At 40.2% G+C, this 18,798-nt stretch overlaps 1 protein-coding gene across 10 annotated transcripts in view; it reads left to right on the top strand.

Moving 5' to 3' along the window:
- Positions 1-18,798, top strand: part of R3HDM1 (R3H domain containing 1) — a 183,303-nt gene that overhangs the window by 151,611 nt on the left and 12,894 nt on the right. For 6 of the 10 annotated variants that reach the window (XR_012250696.1, XM_073647268.1, XM_073647266.1 and 3 more), the window contains 8 exons: positions 810-847; positions 938-988; positions 1,100-1,326; positions 4,604-4,858; positions 8,539-8,693; positions 12,468-12,569; positions 16,055-16,324; positions 16,746-16,869. Coding sequence is in view for 9 of the 10 variants with exons in the window: in XM_073647268.1 (XP_073503369.1) it covers positions 810-847; positions 938-988; positions 1,100-1,326; positions 4,604-4,858; positions 8,539-8,693; positions 12,468-12,569; positions 16,055-16,324; positions 16,746-16,869 (1,222 nt within the window). In the remaining variant the exon portion in view is untranslated. The remainder of the gene's footprint in view (positions 1-809; positions 848-937; positions 989-1,099; positions 1,327-4,603; positions 4,859-8,538; positions 8,694-12,467; positions 12,570-16,054; positions 16,325-16,745; positions 16,870-18,798) is intronic. The other 4 variants (XM_073647271.1, XM_073647273.1, XM_073647272.1 and 1 more) reach the window with 4 other exon arrangements.

The following is an 18,798-nucleotide window of genomic DNA, read 5'->3' as shown; positions in this document are numbered from 1 at the left end:
GGTGCAGAGTGTACTTTAATGAGAAAAAAAATGAACTTTTTATAATTTACCAAATGGCTGCAGTGAAGCAAAGAGTGAAAAATGTAAAGGGGTCTGAATACTTTCCGTACCCACTGTATGTGTTTAGTTTATGGTCTAGGGTACTGGATAGGTTAAGATTTGATTCCATAATGGTCCAGAGTATACATGTGGTTAATGTATGATTCCCTGATGGTCTAGGGTAGATGTCTGGTTAGCTTATGGTCTAGGATAGTGGATAAGTTAATATTTGATTCCATGATATTCTAGGTTAAATGTTTGGTTAGTGTACGGTTCCCTGGTGTTCTAGGGTAAATGTCTGGTTAGTTTTCAGTCTAGGGTAGTGAAAGGTTATTATTTGGTTCTCTGGTGGTCTAGGGTAGATATGTGGCTAGTTTATGATTCCATGGTGGTCTAGTGTAGAAGAGAATACTTTGTGTCATTGAGCGATTTAATTACCTCCCCTGGCCCCCCAGTGATGTGTCTGGTCTCTGACATGAAGTTGAATCCCAGAAGCCTCCCTTCCTGCCCTGCACCGATCGCTCAGATCAGTGTTGGGCAGTGCATGATCACTGGCACGGCTCTTTGGGCTGTGCACTTTTTGAGCACATTTTGGATGCCGTCCAGCGATCAGACTTGATTCAGACCAATCTGATCCTTTGTGCATCAGCGGCGCCAGCTGAGAGCAGCCGTCCTTTTATCAAGTTGGAATGTTAGTCTGAACTGATAATGTGCGTAGATGCTGAACAATCGACTACAAGTCACTCTGGGTTTTCTCATCTTTCCATCAGTCGCTGTGTTCTCAGGAGAATTTTCTCACTGATAAGAGGTAAGCGCCGGCTTCCTTCTCTACGTCCGCATGTCTTCACGTCTCAATGTGAAGAACGTCGTTAACTGTGCTCCGTTAAAATATCTGCAGAATTCAAGAGGACGAGTGTAATCTCACCCAGCAAAGACGCCAGATATTTAGGTATTTAGCCCCGTCCCCTTTCCGTCTGCATGTGAGTGTTCGGCTTTTCTTTTTTTTCCTTGCATTTCTTTTTTCCATATATCTTTAAAGTCCAGTTGTATAAATTTTCAGGATCAATAAAGACGCTTCAGGTAGATCAGGAAACAGCCTCTTCAGCAGTACTGAGAATGATGTCAAGTATAATGAGCCTCGTCCGTGGAGCAGTACGGACTCCGACAGCTCCATCCGAAACCTGAAGCCCGCTGTCACCAAAGCTAGCAGCTTCAGTGGGATTTCGGTTTTGACACGAGGGGATAGCTCTGGAAGCAACAAAAGCACAGGCAGGCTTTCCAAAACAGGTATCACCGGTGTGCACCAGATAGCCGGCTGCCAAGGCATTTCTCATATGTTTTGTTTGGTTTTTATATATATATATTTTTTATATGCTTGAGTTTTTCGTGTGCCTGTGTTTCCAACATGCCAACGTTTGTAGCTTTGTTGCCAGTTCTAGGTTTAAAATGGAGCAATCAAACAATACGGCGGTCAGACCTTGTGACAGTAGCATGTACATAGCGACCCGGGGGTGGGGAGGAATCGGAATATTTTAGGAGACGCTATAAGGACACAACGGCCTTCTGAGGTTATGTTTCTTGTGGCTCCTACTTGGCAACAGAGCTTACACTTATTGCACAGTCCCCGAGGCAGCCAGTGAAGGGTTGTGATGTGCCATTACAGATGCCTTTTTTTTAATCACCTCTCCCTAATTGTAAAGTTATTTTTCTGTTTTTCAGTCTTAGTTTAGGGCATAATTGAACGTTCTTTTTTTTCTCTAGCTGTAGAATGAGTTAATTCAGAATCAGTGAGCTCATTCTTCTCCGGAGTTTCTAACTCTTTATCCGTCTGTTTCTTTCGAGGCCTCTTAGCAGATTGATGACCATATGGAGGTTCCGATAGTCTTTCATGTGGTCATAAATCTGCTAAGAGGAGCCCAGAAAAGTACAGATAAGACCTTTCTAACTTTCCCATCATCATCATCATAGAGGCAATAGAAGGCCAAATTTTGTAAAAATGAATTTAAGTAAACAGATAATGCCCCCAAAAGGTGTGACATCGTTTAACCCTTTCACTTAAATGGTGTAAGACTGCAGTACCCAGTGGGTGGCTTTTGGACTGTTCTAAAACCAAGAGTATACTTGTAAACGAGCGGCGGGGAGCACATGCTGCACCTGCTAAACTTCACCCCCTTGTTCCTAACTGGTGTTCCCTAATTTCTTGGAATGTGCCCATTAGCTCGCCCATCTGAGTGGTCTTAGTGAAAGGCTCCTGAAATATGGGGCCTTCTGGCCCTGCCATATTCGTAAACTTCTTCTTGATTGTATTTTTAGGATCAGGATTGAAGTTTTTACCTTAAAGGGGTATTCCCAGTTCTAAGATCCTATCTTAATATGTAGTAGGTGTAATAATATTAGCAAATACCTCCAATTAGAAATGTAGTATAGTTCTTCTGATTAGCTATGTCGCTTACCCCATGTGCCAGGGCATTGCAGTATCTTAGGTATCCATGGTTACTGACACTCATATAGTGACAGTTAGTTAGCTGTTAGTGGTCATAACCATGGATACCTAAGCTATTGCAATGCCCTGCACATGGGGTAAGCGACATAGCTAATCAGAAGAACTATACTACATTTCTAATTGGAGATATTTGCTAATAATATTATACCTGCTACATATTGGGATAGGATCTTGGGAGATGGGAATACCTTTTTTTTTTTTTTTTTTTTTTAATCAGATAAATTTTTATTAAACATAACAAAACTTAGAACAGATATGATATGACAATACTCGTTTTAAAATATTACAGTAAGTTCCCCTCCCCCTTCCCTGGAATAAATCTTTAACCTCTAAACTACTTGTGACTCTACCAACTTAAAGGGGTATTCCCAACTTGAACTTTGTAGCATACAGACTACTTTTAAGAAGAGTTCATTAAGAAAAACGTCTGCATTCTGCACCTGCAACTTGATAATAAGATGATCACCGCGGCGGCTTCACTTTGTTGATGCTCTTGCCTAACATGATTGTTCTAGGGAAATCATGGCCAACTGGACCTTTCCCCTGGAGTGGCCCCTGCAGGGCAAAATGTAGTATTACATGATTAACATTATAATACCACGTTAATCCCCCTTTACACATTATTAGGTCACATAATTTTCTACTTTCCCTTTATACTACTCCTCTTTGCATCTTTCATATTCCTCCTTTAGGTCAGTGTACAAAGCACGAATATCCTGGTATCTGTAAAGCGTGCATGGCTGCAGGAATACAGACAAGTTACACGCAGCCCTTGGTGCACAGAGATGATCTAGATTTGTAGATCCCATGGTCGCCTCTTCTTTTCATGCAGAGTTGTAGATAAACTTAGGGCACTAAACGGCAAAAGCGACTTACCTGGCCCGGGCTCAGTCATGGCGCTGCACCAGGGTGGCCTGCAGTGCTGCATCTGTGCAGAATGACTGATCTTTGCATGGTGTTCCTGCTGGCAGTGTCACTGTATCAATGGTTAAAGGGGACTTCCTAACCTCATAGAATTTTGGGCCATCCTTTTTTTAGACCCTTGTGTTAAGACATCAGTTCAATATTGGCTTTAAGGGAATGTCTATCCTTAGACTCCATTTTTTTTTTTTTTTTTTTTTTAAAGTCCAATTTTTTTTTCTAATTAAAGGGGTTGGATAAAAAAAAGGCCATCATAAATGTATAATTGCTTGAACTGCCCCTCTGATCTTGAGAAAGGGAGTCCCATGTGCTCCTATTTGAATAAGGCAGTGATATGGGACTGACGGTGATCGCAGAGAGCTGTACTCTGCATCTGTCCCATAGACAGTGCAGGTGCCGGACCACTACTCCATACACCCACTTTCTTGTAATCAATGGAGGTGGTCCTAGCGATCATGCATTCCTTACCAGTCCTGCATATAGATGATAAATGCTATTTACGATCCAACCTTTTTTTTAATGAACTTTTTTTTTTTTTATAGCTTTCAGAGCTCTGTTTTCCCATTACAGACCTAAAAATCTCCTATATAGACCCAGAGATAAAAGGAGTTAAAAAAAAATAATGGACAAATTCCAGGAAATCCAGCATCCACAACTAGGGGGAGCTTATACTTTGAACTCAATAATAAAACCGTATGCACTAAGCTCCCCCTAGTGGTGGCTGCAGACAGGCAGATTTTGGCCGTATGAGGAATGTAGGAATTATGTATCAAAGATATATAAAGAAATGATTCAGCCCAATTAATCCCGCCTGCCCCCAAAAATATGCATATTATCCTACTTGTACTTCCAGTCGGCTTCAGATTATAAAACATTCTACGGTGCCTGTAAGTGTTGGGGGAAGGGGTGGTCTTCCTTTAACCCTTTGCTACCTGCATGCTTTGCTTGATGTGCTATAGTTACTTCTTCTTGCCTCCCTTGGTTGTCACAAGCATGAGCCGCCTATTGGTGCTTTTGCGGTCTTGGCAGCTGAGGGGTTAACGTTTCTTGCATCTGTCAATGTGCATGTTGTATTATGATCTTTAGGTAAAAATACAGATCTATATATGTTTTTCTTCTTCCATTGCTCCTTTCCCATAGGTTCAGAGTCTTCTAGTAGTGTAGGGTCGTCCAGAGGGTCTCTGTCACTCTCCCAGCAGCCTCTTCCAGTAACCGCTGTAAGCCAGCCTTCCCATGACTCAGCTGCCGTCTATCCACCTGTCAGCACTAGTAATACTCTTTCCTTTGATGGCGGCTTAAGTGGGCAAGTGGCTCCATCTAGCACTAGCTTCTTTTTGCTTCCCTTGGAAGCCACTGGCATTCCGCCCGGCAGCATTCTGATCAACCCACAAACAGGTTTGTACTTGGTGAAAACCACTCTGTTTATCTCAAGGGCATCAATGCGCCAAAAGCTTCTGTCGTAATGTTTAATACTGTGTTCCGCTCCTATTTTTATAACTTATTTGCTTTTAGATTTTATAACATTTGTAGCCTTGATGTTGAGCCTATTTGCAATGTAACATTTGTCATGCAGAACATGACGATCATATTAACCATCGTTCTATTCTGATGAAGCCTAAGAAGGGCGCAGGGGGTCAAATACTTTTAGCAGAAAATTCCTAAATCCATTACGCAGCCAGCTGTAGCCATTACAATTTTTTTATATATGTATATATATTCTTTTATTTTTGATTATGCAATACTAAACAATAGCTGACTTGCCCCGCCCCTGCGGAGCTCTTATATATTTTTAATAAATATTATTGGTATTTTTATCTTAAGTGCCGGCACCTGTGGAGCCCATAGAGATATAGATATATATATATATATATATATATATATATATATATATATATATATATATATATATATATATATATATATATATATATAACCTATATCTTGACAATGCAAAACAGTACTCAAAATGCCTCGCCTCCAAGGAGCCAGTAAATATTTACTTACGCTGACTATACATATAGTTTACTAATGTTGATCCCATTACCTTTGCATGTACAGTGGTGTGAAAAATTGTTTTCCCCCTTCCTGATTTCTCATTCTTTTGCATGTTTGTCACACTTAAATATTTCAGATCACAAAACAAATTTAAATGTAAGACAAAAATAACAAAAGTAAGCGGAACATGCAGTTTTTAAAAGAAAGTCTTTATTATTAAGGGAAAAGGAAATCCAAACCTACAGGGCCCTGTGTGAAAAAGTGATTGCCCCCCCTCCCTTAAAACATATAAATTAACTGTGGTTTATCACATCTTTGGGAAGCTGAGTTCACTTTCCCTAGCCACACACAAACCTGATTACTCCCACACCTGTTCTCAATCAAAAATCACTTAAATAGGACCTGCCTGACAAAGTGAAGTAGACCAAAAGATCCTCAAAAGCTAGACATCATGCTGCGATCCAAAGAAATTCAGGAACAAATGAGAAACAAAGTAACTGAGATCTATCAGTATAGAAAAGGTTATAAAGCCATTTCTAATGCTTTGGGACTCCAGCGAACCACAGTGAGAGCCATTGTCACAAATGGCGAAAACATGGACCAGTGGTGAACCTTCCCAGGAGTGGCCGGCTGGCCAAAATTATCCCAAGAGCGGAGGGACAACTCATCCAAGAGGTCTCAAAAGACCCCACAACAACATCCAAAGAACTGCAGGCCTCATTTGCCATAGTTAAGATCAGTGTTCATGACTACACCATAAGAAAGAGACTGGGCAAAAATGGCATACATAGCAGAGTTCCAAAACGAAAACCACTGCTGAGCAAAAAGAACATAAAGGCTCGTCTCAGTTTTGCCAGAAAACATCTTGATGATCGCCAAGACTTTTGGAAAAATACTCTGTGGACTGACAAGACAAAAGTTGAACTTTTTGGAAGGTGTATGTTCCATTACATCTGGTGTAGAAGTAAAGCAGCATTTCAGAAAAGGAACATCATTACCAACAGTAAAATATGGTGGTTGTAGTGTGATAGTCTGGGGCTGTTTTGCTGCTTCAGGACCTGGAAGACTTGCTGTGGTAAATAGAACTATGAATTCTGCTGTCTACCAAAAAATCCTGAAGGAGAATGTCCGGCCATCTGTTCGTGATCTCAAGCTGAAGAGCACTTGGGTTATGCAGCAGGACAATGATCAAAAACACACCAGCAAGCCCACCTCTGAATGGCTTAAGAAAAACAAAATTAATACTTTGGAGTGGCCTAGTCACAGTTCTGATCTTAATCCAATTGAGATGCCGTGGCTTGACCGTAAAAAGGCAGTTCATGCTTGGAAACCCAATGTGGCTGAATTACAACAAGTTTGCAAAGATGAGTGGCCATAATTCCTCCAGAGCTTTGTAAAGACTCATTGCCAGTTATTGCAAATGCTGGATTGCAGTTATTGCTGCTAAGGGCCCAACCAGTTATTAGATTTAAGGGGCAATCACTTTTCACACAGGACCCTGTAGGTTTGGATTTCTTTTTCTCTTAATAATAAAAACCTTCATTTAAAAACTGCATTTTGTGGTTACTTGTGTTATCTTTGTCTAATATTTACATTTGTTTTGTGATCTGAAACATGTAAGTGACAAACAATCAAAAGAATAAGAAATCAGGAAGGGGGCAAATACTTTTTCACACCGCTGTATATAGGGCTCCTCTTTCCACCTTCTCCATAACTTTAAGGCTAAGGTCCCACGATGAGTATTTGACCAGCTTTTTCTTTTTTTCTTTTTTTTTTAATGCATATTTTCATGTGCAAAAAACAAAGCGTATTACAGTTCCAGGAAAGTGGATGAGATTTGTGTAAATCTCATGCCTATTGTGCTGTTTAACGCTGTGGAAATTGACCTGTGGTGTTTTTTTTTTTTTTTTTTTTTTTTTTTTTTTTAATCTGTAGCATGTCAGTTTCTCAGTAATTATGGGCTAGGGAGGGTCTTTTTGTGAATTTTCCCCTTAGACTTGAATGAGATGCGGAAAATCTCCAGATTAAAAACCATATGTGCCTTTTTAGAGCGGTTCCGCTGTAGAAAGGTAGTAAAAACGCATGTAATTTGCACTTAACATCATCAAAACTCCGCAAGCGTTTCCAAAACAAAGTAGTTTACTTTTAATCGTGACGTGCCAAAAAGAAACAAAAGAACAGCGATAAAAAAGCATGAAAAGAAAACAAGAAAAAATCACTAAAAATGCAAGTAGCCTAAATCGCAGAAATAATACAGAAAATTGATCCAAACTTTTTAATTTATAATTTTAAAATAAATAAATACATTTAAATATTGAGTTTAGTCTAAACGGCAAAAAATAGAATTTCGATTTTGGTCCATGAGAGCGATCTATGCTTTTAATAAATTGTGATGGCGCTCGTTAATCTACATATGCCAGTCATTTTGAATGCGCAAACTTTATGGGGAAATTAATTGTTTGTCTCCATGCAGTTAGCATTATTGAAGGCTGCTTATCCTCTGTTTACACAAGGAGAGATGTTAAAAGATACGATCATCTAATCGCCATGTATGTTTATACGAGGCCAATGATCTGCCAGTGGCTGAACGTGTTTAGGGCAGTGATCGAAAAACAAGCATTTCTAGGAATATTTGTTCTGCCAATCATATGCGACCTCCGCCCACCCAGCTGCAGCTTGCACTGAGCAGTGTGAGATTTCTGTAGCAGCAGGGAGGAGGGACACTGAACTGAGGAGCTGTCAATTAATCAAGGTGGGTGAAGATTGAATTACACTTTGATAAAGGATTATACAACCATTCTGACATGGATTTTCAAAGTAATTACAGCGTCCTCATCAGGTCTAAGAGATATATTTGGTAATGGCTGCAGTTTGTATTCTGAAATCAGGTGACAAACCCACTTTTTGGGACCATTTTGAATAGATCCCAACTACTTCTAAAGGGTCCAAACAGGTCAATAGAGCCGCTTAGTATCGGTTTGCAGTTTTTAAAGTTGGGGATCTGGTTGCTCGCACCGTATCATTGACGTCCTGCTCATGATGAAGAGGAAATGACAGCACTGACTCTTCTGTTCCCGCAGGTCAGCCATTTATAAACCCAGACGGCACTCCAGTTGTGTATAATCCTCCTGTGACTCAGCAACCAGTTAGGACCCAAGTGCCTGCCCCTGTGCCCCCTCCTCCACCCCCACCCCCGCCCCCTCCGCAGCAAGCGCCCAACCACCTAATACCACAGGTACGTACAGCACCAGGGTGCAACTAGATGCTGCGGCTGCAGGAACTTTTTTTTTTATTTCTTGAACACCATTTCATGTTAGTTTTGGGGTGCTTGGGTTGTGCAAATGTAATAATGTGATATTACTATGTGACATCATCATAGCCTTATGATGTCATTGCAACAGTCAGGCGCTGAAAATTTTTAGTGCAATGGCCCCATTCAGTGTGACATGGTTACCCTTATAATGAAGGACTTATTGAAGGTGCAACAACAGTAAAAAAAAAAAATAATAAATAAAAATAAATTTGGAGGGACATTACCATCACATCACAACACTAAATTTTCTGCTACAAAATGTAATGTCGCAAAATAGTATTCTGCAACACAGATTTTACCATGAAGGTAGCACTCTCTAAAAATAAATGACTTTAAGTAAATAGGTCTGAGCTGCAATACCCCGCACAACCTGTGCACCGGGGTGGCGCTGGTTTTTTTTTTTTACATTTTTTTATTTTTTATTTTAAGTAATCAGTCAGTGTTTTCCAAACCTGGACGATTCCTCTGAGCAAACTTTTTCAGCTCCGGTCTTTAGCCCTGATTTGTCACATTTTTTGCTATTCTACCTCTCTCCTGTGTTTTGCACTGTGACCCCCACAACACCACATTCCCCTCCAAGCAGGTCAGAATTGAGCTCAGTCTCATTTTTGTAGTACAGGCTTATGAGTAAGCGAAAATGAATGAGTGTAAGGCTGGCGAGACATCAAGTATCAAATAACCAGCCTCAGCAGTAAAAACTAATTCCAGGCGCGGGCCATGGGCTGTAATCTGAATAGTTGGCTGAGGAATCTGACACAGCTGTCAAAACCGCTTTGTGTTTTAATGTTTCAGATTTAGTTTTAAAAGTTGGTTGTCTCCCACAAAGAACTTTTTTTTTTTTTTTTTTTTTTCCTCTTTTGCTACTACATTGATTAGATTTTTTTGTGCTGCACTTTATTCAGCTCCGTTATTTTCTTCCACCTGTGTCATCTCTTCTGAACGCTGTTGTCTTATTAATGTATAAATTGAAATGTAACATCTTCCAATTTAGAAAACTTTTTGTTACAATTTGGTAACTTGCAGTACCACTTCTCGCCACTGTTGGCAGCAGATTCTTGCCTGTAGCACTATGCTACTCTGCAGTACAGTGCAGTGCAGTACAGTACCATCTTCGGCAGTCCCATAGACTATAAGTGGCACAGAGGTGCACATTCTTGATCTCCAGTCCAATTAGATGGAGCTCCCTGTTCTCTGGATTGGTGGGGGACCGAGCTCTCAGACCCCAACAATCAAAGTTATTCCCTATCCTGTAAAAAAAAACAACAACCCTCTTAAGCACTCCCATCAAAGTTTTTATTCTCTTAATATATTGTAATCATCATATTATATAGCATTGTGTACTTACAATTGCTCATTTTGCCTTTCTACCCAGTTAATTCTTCTCTTTTCCATTAGGTCTATGATATAACATGATTGAAAACAGACTAGCTGAATCCTTCTAAGCTCTATGTAAAAACAGGAGGTCAATTTTCCCTGCATGAGTCATCAGTCACTGCAAAAGTCAATGCAGGGGGAGGAGGGAGCAGCTGGGTCAGGCGTTGAAGAGGGGAATGATAAATGTAGGGACAAGAGACTTCCTGTTTCTACATAGAGCAGAGAAAAGTGAAGAATTATCTGGGTATAAAGGCAAAATGAGCAATTGTCATATAATATGATGATTGCAATATATTAAGAGGATATAAACTTTGATGGGAGGAGGAGTGCTTCTTTAGTATCAGAAGCTTTGATCAGTGGTGCTCCACTGATGGCTGAAATGAAGCGCTCAACTAAGCGCTTCTGCTCCTTCGACTGTGAGAGTGAGCAGAATGATATATGGGCTGATAAGTAAATCGGCACCGTTCTAACCCAGCCTTGCAAAGACCAGGGCTGAATGAGCACTTTTACCCTTTCTTTTCAGCAATCGCACTACGGCGACTGTTTTTGCAAATTAATTATGCTCTAGAGCCTCAGCACCTTGGTGCAGAGAGTGAGAACCCCAGAACTGATATTGATGACCTCTGATGAATAGGTTCAGTATTAAAGGGTTAACTAATGTTATTTTATGTTCGTAGGATAGGAGATAACTTGATGATTCTGGGGATCCTACTGCCTAAATTTCCAGCAATTCCAAAAATGTGGCCATAGAATCCAGAGAACAGGGGTGCAGACCTCTGTCTTAAATGGAGCGGAGGGGCGCATGGTCCATTTATTGTCTACGGGACTGATGAGATTACCCGAGCTCTGGGCTCATTGTCTCTTTGTATCAATATAGTGAGTGAACAGTTCTATTATCTGATTCTAGATGTGTCTAAAGTCAGCAATGTAATTGGGAGTCCTGTAACGAAGAGACAAGCGAGCAGCGCACTTTTTTCATATTTGGTAGACCCTGTAAATCTGCTTTGGTGGGAAAACCATCGTCCGTGTAATGTTATGTGGACGGCTCAGGCTGGCGTGGAGTGCAGTCTTCTCGGATCAGTTGTGAGTGACAGGATATGGAAAACGAATGGAGCGTCAGTACAGATAGCGACATATTGTAGCATCGGAGGGAGGAATTCACTGCACTCAGCAGCTTCAGATTGGAATACTTTATTAATTCCTCGTGTCACCCAATACACGGGGGGGGATGCTGAAGAGCACACTGCCCTTGTGCAAGGGGACGATGGAGGATGACATCAATTTATTATTCTTTGCTACACACGGGCTTGTTCATACTTGGTAGTTGTTGTTGAGGTTTTTTAATTGAAACATTTAAAAACAAACAAACGCATACATGTAAAAAATATGGTGATTACACTAAAAACAAATTTTGATAAAAAAAAACAACAACATTTTGCTAATGTTTTTTTTTTTTTTTTTTTTTGGCGGTGGTTAACATTTCCGCTACTTTACTTTTGTTTAAATAAATAACTTTATATATTGATACATTAGTTCAACAACATGAATTGGTCATTTTTTAAAATTTTTTACTGGGTTCACTTGAAACCCTGGCCCCTTCACGTGTGAGTTATCAAAAAAAAAAAAAGTAAATTATTTTTTTTAAACTTTCCATAAAGATATAATTTTTTTACCTGCTGTAAATGCCGCTGTTTTATTGAATTTGGCTTTGTTTTACTTTGTTTTGCTTTGTTCCTGAGATATGGCTCATGCTTCCCTTCCGTTTTCTAGTTAAACGTGGCCATAAACTCTTCTGTGTTGTCTTTTTGACCACACCCACTTGGCTATAATGACTAGATTTACATACAGAGTACAGGGGGTCATATCTTGGGACTGGAGAGTTGCAGGAACAAAAGAAAGATAACGCTGGATTCAGGAGAATGGCGGCATTTACCCCAGATACATATAAAATACATATTTTTGAACGTTGTGATACTCACTCTACCAACCACATGCCGCTCTCATGCTGAGGCTTCCCTAGTTTTCCGCCAGTCTCTGTTTGCTCCAGTAAAGACGACGTTTGCAATCGTTGCAGACAATCAGAGGATGTAGCGGAGACTTATCGACACCGCGGAGGTCACTGCTGCGGCAGATGATCCCCTACAAGCTGGCACATGTTGGGTCAACGTCATGGCTGGAGCCATAAGAACAGAGACCCAGCGGAGGACCCATCAGGGACTCGTGCTCTCACGTTCTTCCTATTGTTTAGTCTCGTTTAAGTGTTTCCATCTCTGTTTTTCTTGTCTTTTATTAACCAAGTTTGTTTAACTGTTACTCCTTCAGCCTATCCGGTCTCTGCCGTCCTCTTCGCAACCTGTTCAGTACCCAGCCGTCTCTTATCCACCCCCGCTCCTGCAAGTCTCACCCACTCAGCAGTACACTGTGGTACTATCTTCTGCTCTATTTTCTCTGTGCTGCTTAATTTCTGTGAATCTAATGTATGTGTATTTGTCTAAATTAGAACAGTTGAAAAAAAAAAGGGAAAAGTTTGGGTTATTTTCTCCTATATATTTGACATCCCATATCTGCAAAATTTTTGGCTGAAACCTTCCAGAAGCGGCATTTCCAGCAGGTATTTTTTGTGCCTGATGGTGGGAATTTTCAGATGCATCCTCTGCACTTTGAACCTCCTGGAAAAGCCTCAGTAAAAGTTACATTGTCGTAGATAAATAGTTGTAAAAATCTTAGCAGCCTCCCACCACCGCTAGGGGGCACTAACCGCATACAGCTTCATATACCTTCTAAGGACTTGTGTAGAAGTAATGTACAATGAAGTATAGAAATAATTTCCCTAAAATTATTGATTCATACAAAATTGGAGGCGTACACAAGGAATATAAGCTCAACTGGAGATACGGCTTAGATATGCATAATACATAGAATATGATTGATGATTGATTCATCACCCAGGGCATCCGGCGGGTGGAGGAGAACGCATTCACCTTTCATGGATAAACCTTCCTTTCAGGGTTTTTAATCAAGTGAAATTGTTTAGCTGCTCAGGGATTTTCTTTCATTTTATGTACAAAGGTTTCCTGGGATTTTTCTTGTTTAGATTTCTGCATCTTCGTTTTTGTAAACGCAATAGAAATAATCCTGAAGGAAAACGGGAAGGGAGAGAGAATTTCAAGAGTTCGAACCTCCATCACAATACAGGTCACCTCAAGTGCAAATACTTAATGAAAAAAAAAAAAGAATTCTCAAAGTTTCAGTCAACTTTTGTTGCTTTTTTAATAAAATTCAGGTAATTAAAATAATAATAATACTAAAAAAAATTGTATGGAGGTTTTCCTGGCTGAACATAAATTCTGAGTCACTACTACTACGTGATTACAGATTGCTAAATCCTGACAGTGTGCAGTCACAGAAGCTGTTTGCTACTTTGGAGGTGGAATTTGGGACCCCTTATCACTTGGGCCCATGTGTGGCTGTACAGGTTGCACCTATGTTATATCCACCTCTGTTGCTCAGTATGCACACTGTCAGGATTCCGCTCTGTTATCAGTTCTGCAATTTGCAAAGATCTGGTCACGTGCCGACTAGCTTCTCTTTAATAGTACATTGAGAAAAGCAAAAAAAGTTTAGATTCGGCACATAATATGCCAATCTTGATCATGCGACAACCTGTTGAGCTGGCAATAATGGGGAATCCTCACAGTGTGCATATTCACATAAAAATTTATGTTTAGCATGAAAAACCCCTTTTAATGAATATTCCCTAAACTGTAAAACAGTGTACAGCTATGTTCACACGTTGCTTTTTTGCTACTTTTTTTTTCTGCAGCCAAAACCTGATCTCTCGGCCGTAAAAATTCAGAAAATATAACTTTTCCATAAGAAGTATTTTTTTTTCTATTTTTCATCAAATATTTTTTTCGACACTCATGCATGCTACACTTATTAGATACTTTAATATTTTTAGTTTTTAAGTTGCCAAAATAATCTTCCCGTTATTTATTTATTTTTTCAGATACGTTCATAAGCCAGAAACTCGTATCATTCCCGTTAGGATCCATTTGCCAGATTGATTCTAGTATCTGGTGACTTGCTAATTACATCCACATCACTGTATCTTCTGGAGTCTGCTGTAATATGAGTCTAATAATTGCAGATAAAGTGAAATCGGGAAGAGAGCAGTTTATACTGTCATTCTTTATGTAACCATTAAACTTTTTTTTATTCTTCTCTTCATAGTTTTTTTTTTTTTTATTATTATTATTTTACCGCATGGTAATTCTAATTATCTTAAATCCCCATAATTACTCTCCGGACTCCTCTAATCACCTTTCTTTTCTTTTTTTTTTTGGATTGTCATTTTTATAGATTGTCCGAAATTTTGCTAACTCAGTCCAATGCCGCTCTGGCAACATTATCTATTTTCTTAATTATTTTTGAGCTCGGGGGATGTGTTCTGCATTGTTCCAGGATACAGTATGAACAATGCTACTCTAAGCTGTTTTTTGCGATCCTCTGGGATGGCAGATAAAAAAAAAGATGATGAATCAACGTTACTTTAATTGTCAAGGTGTTAATTAAGTCGGGAGGAGGAATGAAGGCCATTTTTTTTTTCTTGGAGTAGAAGAGACTCTTTTTTTTTTTTGCCTTTTTTTATTTGTGATTTTATCGTTTTCGTGGGTTAATTTGATGTTTTGGTTGTGTTTGTCATTTGTATGTTTCTATATACATGTGCACACATTATTTTACGTTTTAATAAAAGATTACAAAAATAATTCTCTAAACTGTACTGCAACAATCTCAAATGTGCAGTATTTTTCCCCATTGATTTCAGTGTTGCAGAAAATAGTGATCAATCTAATTCTATAATTCTAAATAAATTATATTATAAAATCTAATTATTTATTATTATTATTTTTGGGGTGAGGAAGGGGGGTAAATTGACCAAGCAGATAGGTGATTGTTGAGGCTCTTGCTTCTCAAACCCCCAATAATCTGGAGAATGGCGGTCCCATAGTCCCTCCCAGTCAATAGGGTGGTGCTGAGCATGTGCAACCACAACTCTTACATACGTTTCATAGAGCGGTGGTCGTACATGCTCACTTCTGCTATGTCCACACACTAAATTGGCATGTGATATGTGCACAAGAAGTATTTTGAGGAGTTTTTGGAGCAGAAACTTAGACAAAACTGTTCACATCCTCTTCCAAAATGCAAAACTTGTCAAAAACTTGGAGATTCCGCTCCATTTCCTTTCCAAAAATTTTGCAAAAAGACTGAGTGCACAAAGCCACTTTGGGACACCTGTTCTCACGATGTGGGTTCGAATGGTCAGACCCACAATTATCATCCTGTTGAGAGTAGTTGTTTATGGCAAGGCCTTGGGTTTCCTTTTGGATTGAAGAGTTTAAAGGTTCTTCCAGTCTTCATAAATGGATATTGTCGGATACAGCTTGTGAAAACAAGCAATTTTGCCATTTACTGCTTATTAGAATTTTCAGCCATTCTTGAGATATTAACACTTTTTTGTTTATAGCTAGTTGCCTTGGAGACCGACCACCGCTGTTAGTATAACATGCGCAGTGCTTACAAGCTCTTAACTTTTAAGCATGTAAGCACAGTTTTGACGCTTCCCAGGATCACTGGAGAGAGCGCTTTTACCTCCCAAGCAGCGGTGGTCGGTCTCCTAGGTAAACGAAAGAAAAATGCTAATATCTGAAGAACGGCTGCAAATTTTAATAAGCAATAAATTGCAAAAGTGATTGTGTTTTTTATAAAAAAAAATTTTAGAGAATGAATGGAAGTTATATGTGTAATATGGATAGTTTGATATTATTTTATTTTCGGCACTATCGTTATTAGTGTTATTATTTTACATTTGTCTTTTATTTATTTATTTTTTATTCTTCTTCCAGCCAGACAACCTGGGCTCTCAGTTTAGCCATATGAGTCTTGCCAGACAGCCTTCGGCAGAGTCTTCAGATACTCATTCGACCATGTTCCAATCCACCGTGGTGCTTCAACCTTCCACACAGTCCGGCTACATCATGGCACTCCCTCCTCCCCCTCCCCCACCGCCCCTCGGACAGTCAGTGCCACCCCCCAACTTTTCTGCCTCCAGCCAGCCTGTCAATCCTACAGTGCTCCAGCCGCAGGGATACATCCAGCCCCCCTCTCTCCAGCAGGTACGGGGGGGCTCCTCTGGGACTAGCTCCGGTGCTAATGAGGAAAGATGTCAGTAAAGGACACCAGTAGCTTCTAGCGGCTGTTAATGGTGAAGTCGTGTTCATTAGTGGAATCCGGTTTCGGGCTTGAAGGTTTATTATTTGACAACAGACTCATCTACGGATGTTCGTATTTTATTGGCAAAATGTGCCGTGCGGAGAAAGAAGCCATTAAAATAATTTTTAGCTCAATTTTGCATAAGTTAACATTTTCCAATCATGAAATCGCAGCTGTACCGAAATGGTAATGTGTTTTATATTGGCATTATGTTGGCTCATGATCACAATTGAGTTGGACGGGGGTAGGAAGTGATTGAATGAATATGGGACTTACTTTTTAAAATTGTTAACCCAATTTGCAATTTTTTTTTTATTTTTCTAGATGCCAACCTGCTACTGTGCTCCAAACCAGTATCCTCACTCGAACCAACAATATCGGCCCGTATCGACAGTCCAGTTCAGTTCGCAACCAAACCAAACACTGCCACAAGCCACCCACCAAACAGGTTTGTATTTTTGTCAGCCTGCAACCTCTTCCCCCTCCTCGTATCTGCTGTGCATTAGACGTGGAGCGGCGGGATGCGGGCCCGGGGCGCTGTATGAGAGGGTTTAAGTTTCTCACAGTGAACCGGTCTCTTTTCCAGCCACTTTCTCTTCTTCGGTTCCATTTTTCATTCTGTAGCTTCGTCTTCATCCTCAATTCCAGTGGCAAAATTTTTGGAATTTCCTCAATTTTGATCACGATTGTACAATGGGGTCATTGTATGGAAATACTACGGGCTGTATCTGTCCTTATCAGTCATAGAGGTTATCTGGCACCTTCCATACTGATGACATTACGACCCCACACCTGCAGAGACGTTCGTACGATCGACAGCTATCGTCCATATGTCCTATTCTAATGAACATGGTGTGCACTAAACCTGCTGATTGTGCACACATCCTCTGCAGGTGTGTGGGGTCATAACGTCATCGGCACCACTCACTTAATCCATTGCACAACTGATCAGCGCCAGATAGCCTCTTTAAATCTCACTTAACTGGTTACTGAGATTAGTAAATTGTGCAAAATTAGCTTTGCAGTCGTTTTGCCAATTTTTCTTATTTATTTTGTGCATGACCATGAAGGCTGAAATGTTGGACTATAGAGTAGTGCTTCTTCTGTCATCTAATATGGCTCTGCAACAGAAAATTGCCTGTTGGAAAACGAGGCAAATTTTTAGGGTCTTCAGGTACCTGATGAAGACCCGAGTTCAGGGTTGAAACATGTTGCATATTTACAAGTAATAAAAGTTTCTACATTGCAACCAGTTTTGACTCCCCGGATTTTGGATAACTTCCACCCCAGCTCTTTCCTCCATGTAAATGAATGCACATTGGCAATACAATCTTGCAGTATGGAGAAGTGCGACATTGAGTGACTGTAACCTGGAGTAACATGTATATGTTGGCGTGGGCTTTTTCTGGGTACTTTGGTCTTCCTCCATCACGGCTAGGTTATATTGGCTTCCTATGACATTTTACATAATGTAGGATATGGAAATGGGGGTCCCACTGAGGCTGGATATACACATCCGTGTGTTGGAGTCTGAGTACTGACTGTGATGTGCGGATCAGCCACCGCAGGTACAGCAAGAGGTAAGGAGGCCACTTCCACCACCAATACAGGTGGAACTGTGCATTATGAGGAGCTATTGGACTGCAAAGGGCCCAAATATTGTTCTTGCACAGGGGCCTCTTCTGTATATGTCCGCCAGTGACCCAAACTCAATAGCCTCATGGGCATAAAGGGGGTTAGCACATTTGGGTCAAGAAACCCACAGCCGGTTAGTGTATCACGGTCTGTACTCCGACTTAGAAACATGCAATGTATGAATCCAGCCTAATATAGGATTATTCAGATTTGGGGGTCCTACTCCACACTTTTCCTAATATCTAAGTGGCAGTCTTTAGGGGCAAACTGGTCAGGTTAGGGCCTTTTGCTATTTGTGGCTGCCTCTGACATAATCAATGCATTAAAAGGGTCCAGTGAAAAAAAAGTTATTATCCATTCATTGGATAGGAGATAACTTATTCATCGGTGTCAGTACGACAGCTGGAACCCGCACCGATCTGCAAAAAAGGCACTTTAACCCCTTTACATACATCCGCTGTACATTGTCGGCGTGCTTGCGACGTGATGACGGGTCGCTGATGGGTTGCATTGACAGCCGGGGGTCAGCTGATGACCCCTGTGCTTATCATTACGGAGCTCCATTGCAACCCTGCCTGTGGCCGGGCTTCGAATGACACAATAACAGTGAAAAGTAAAAAAAAAAAATGTTTTAAAAAATAAATTAAAGTTCAAATCACCCCCCTTTTTCCCCATTGAAAATAAAGATATGCGTATTTTCTTATATTTTTTTTTTAATGTGTGGTATCGAAGTGTTCAGAAA

The sequence above is a fragment of the Phyllobates terribilis genome, unplaced genomic scaffold (genome assembly GCF_046119375.1).
Source record: "Phyllobates terribilis strain yellow unplaced genomic scaffold, ASM4611937v1 Scaffold_9__5_contigs__length_417890890, whole genome shotgun sequence".
In the NCBI taxonomy this organism is placed as follows: Eukaryota; Metazoa; Chordata; class Amphibia; order Anura; family Dendrobatidae; genus Phyllobates; species Phyllobates terribilis.
Note: the sequence above shows the minus strand (reverse complement) of the source record. Positions and strands in the feature narration are given on the sequence as shown.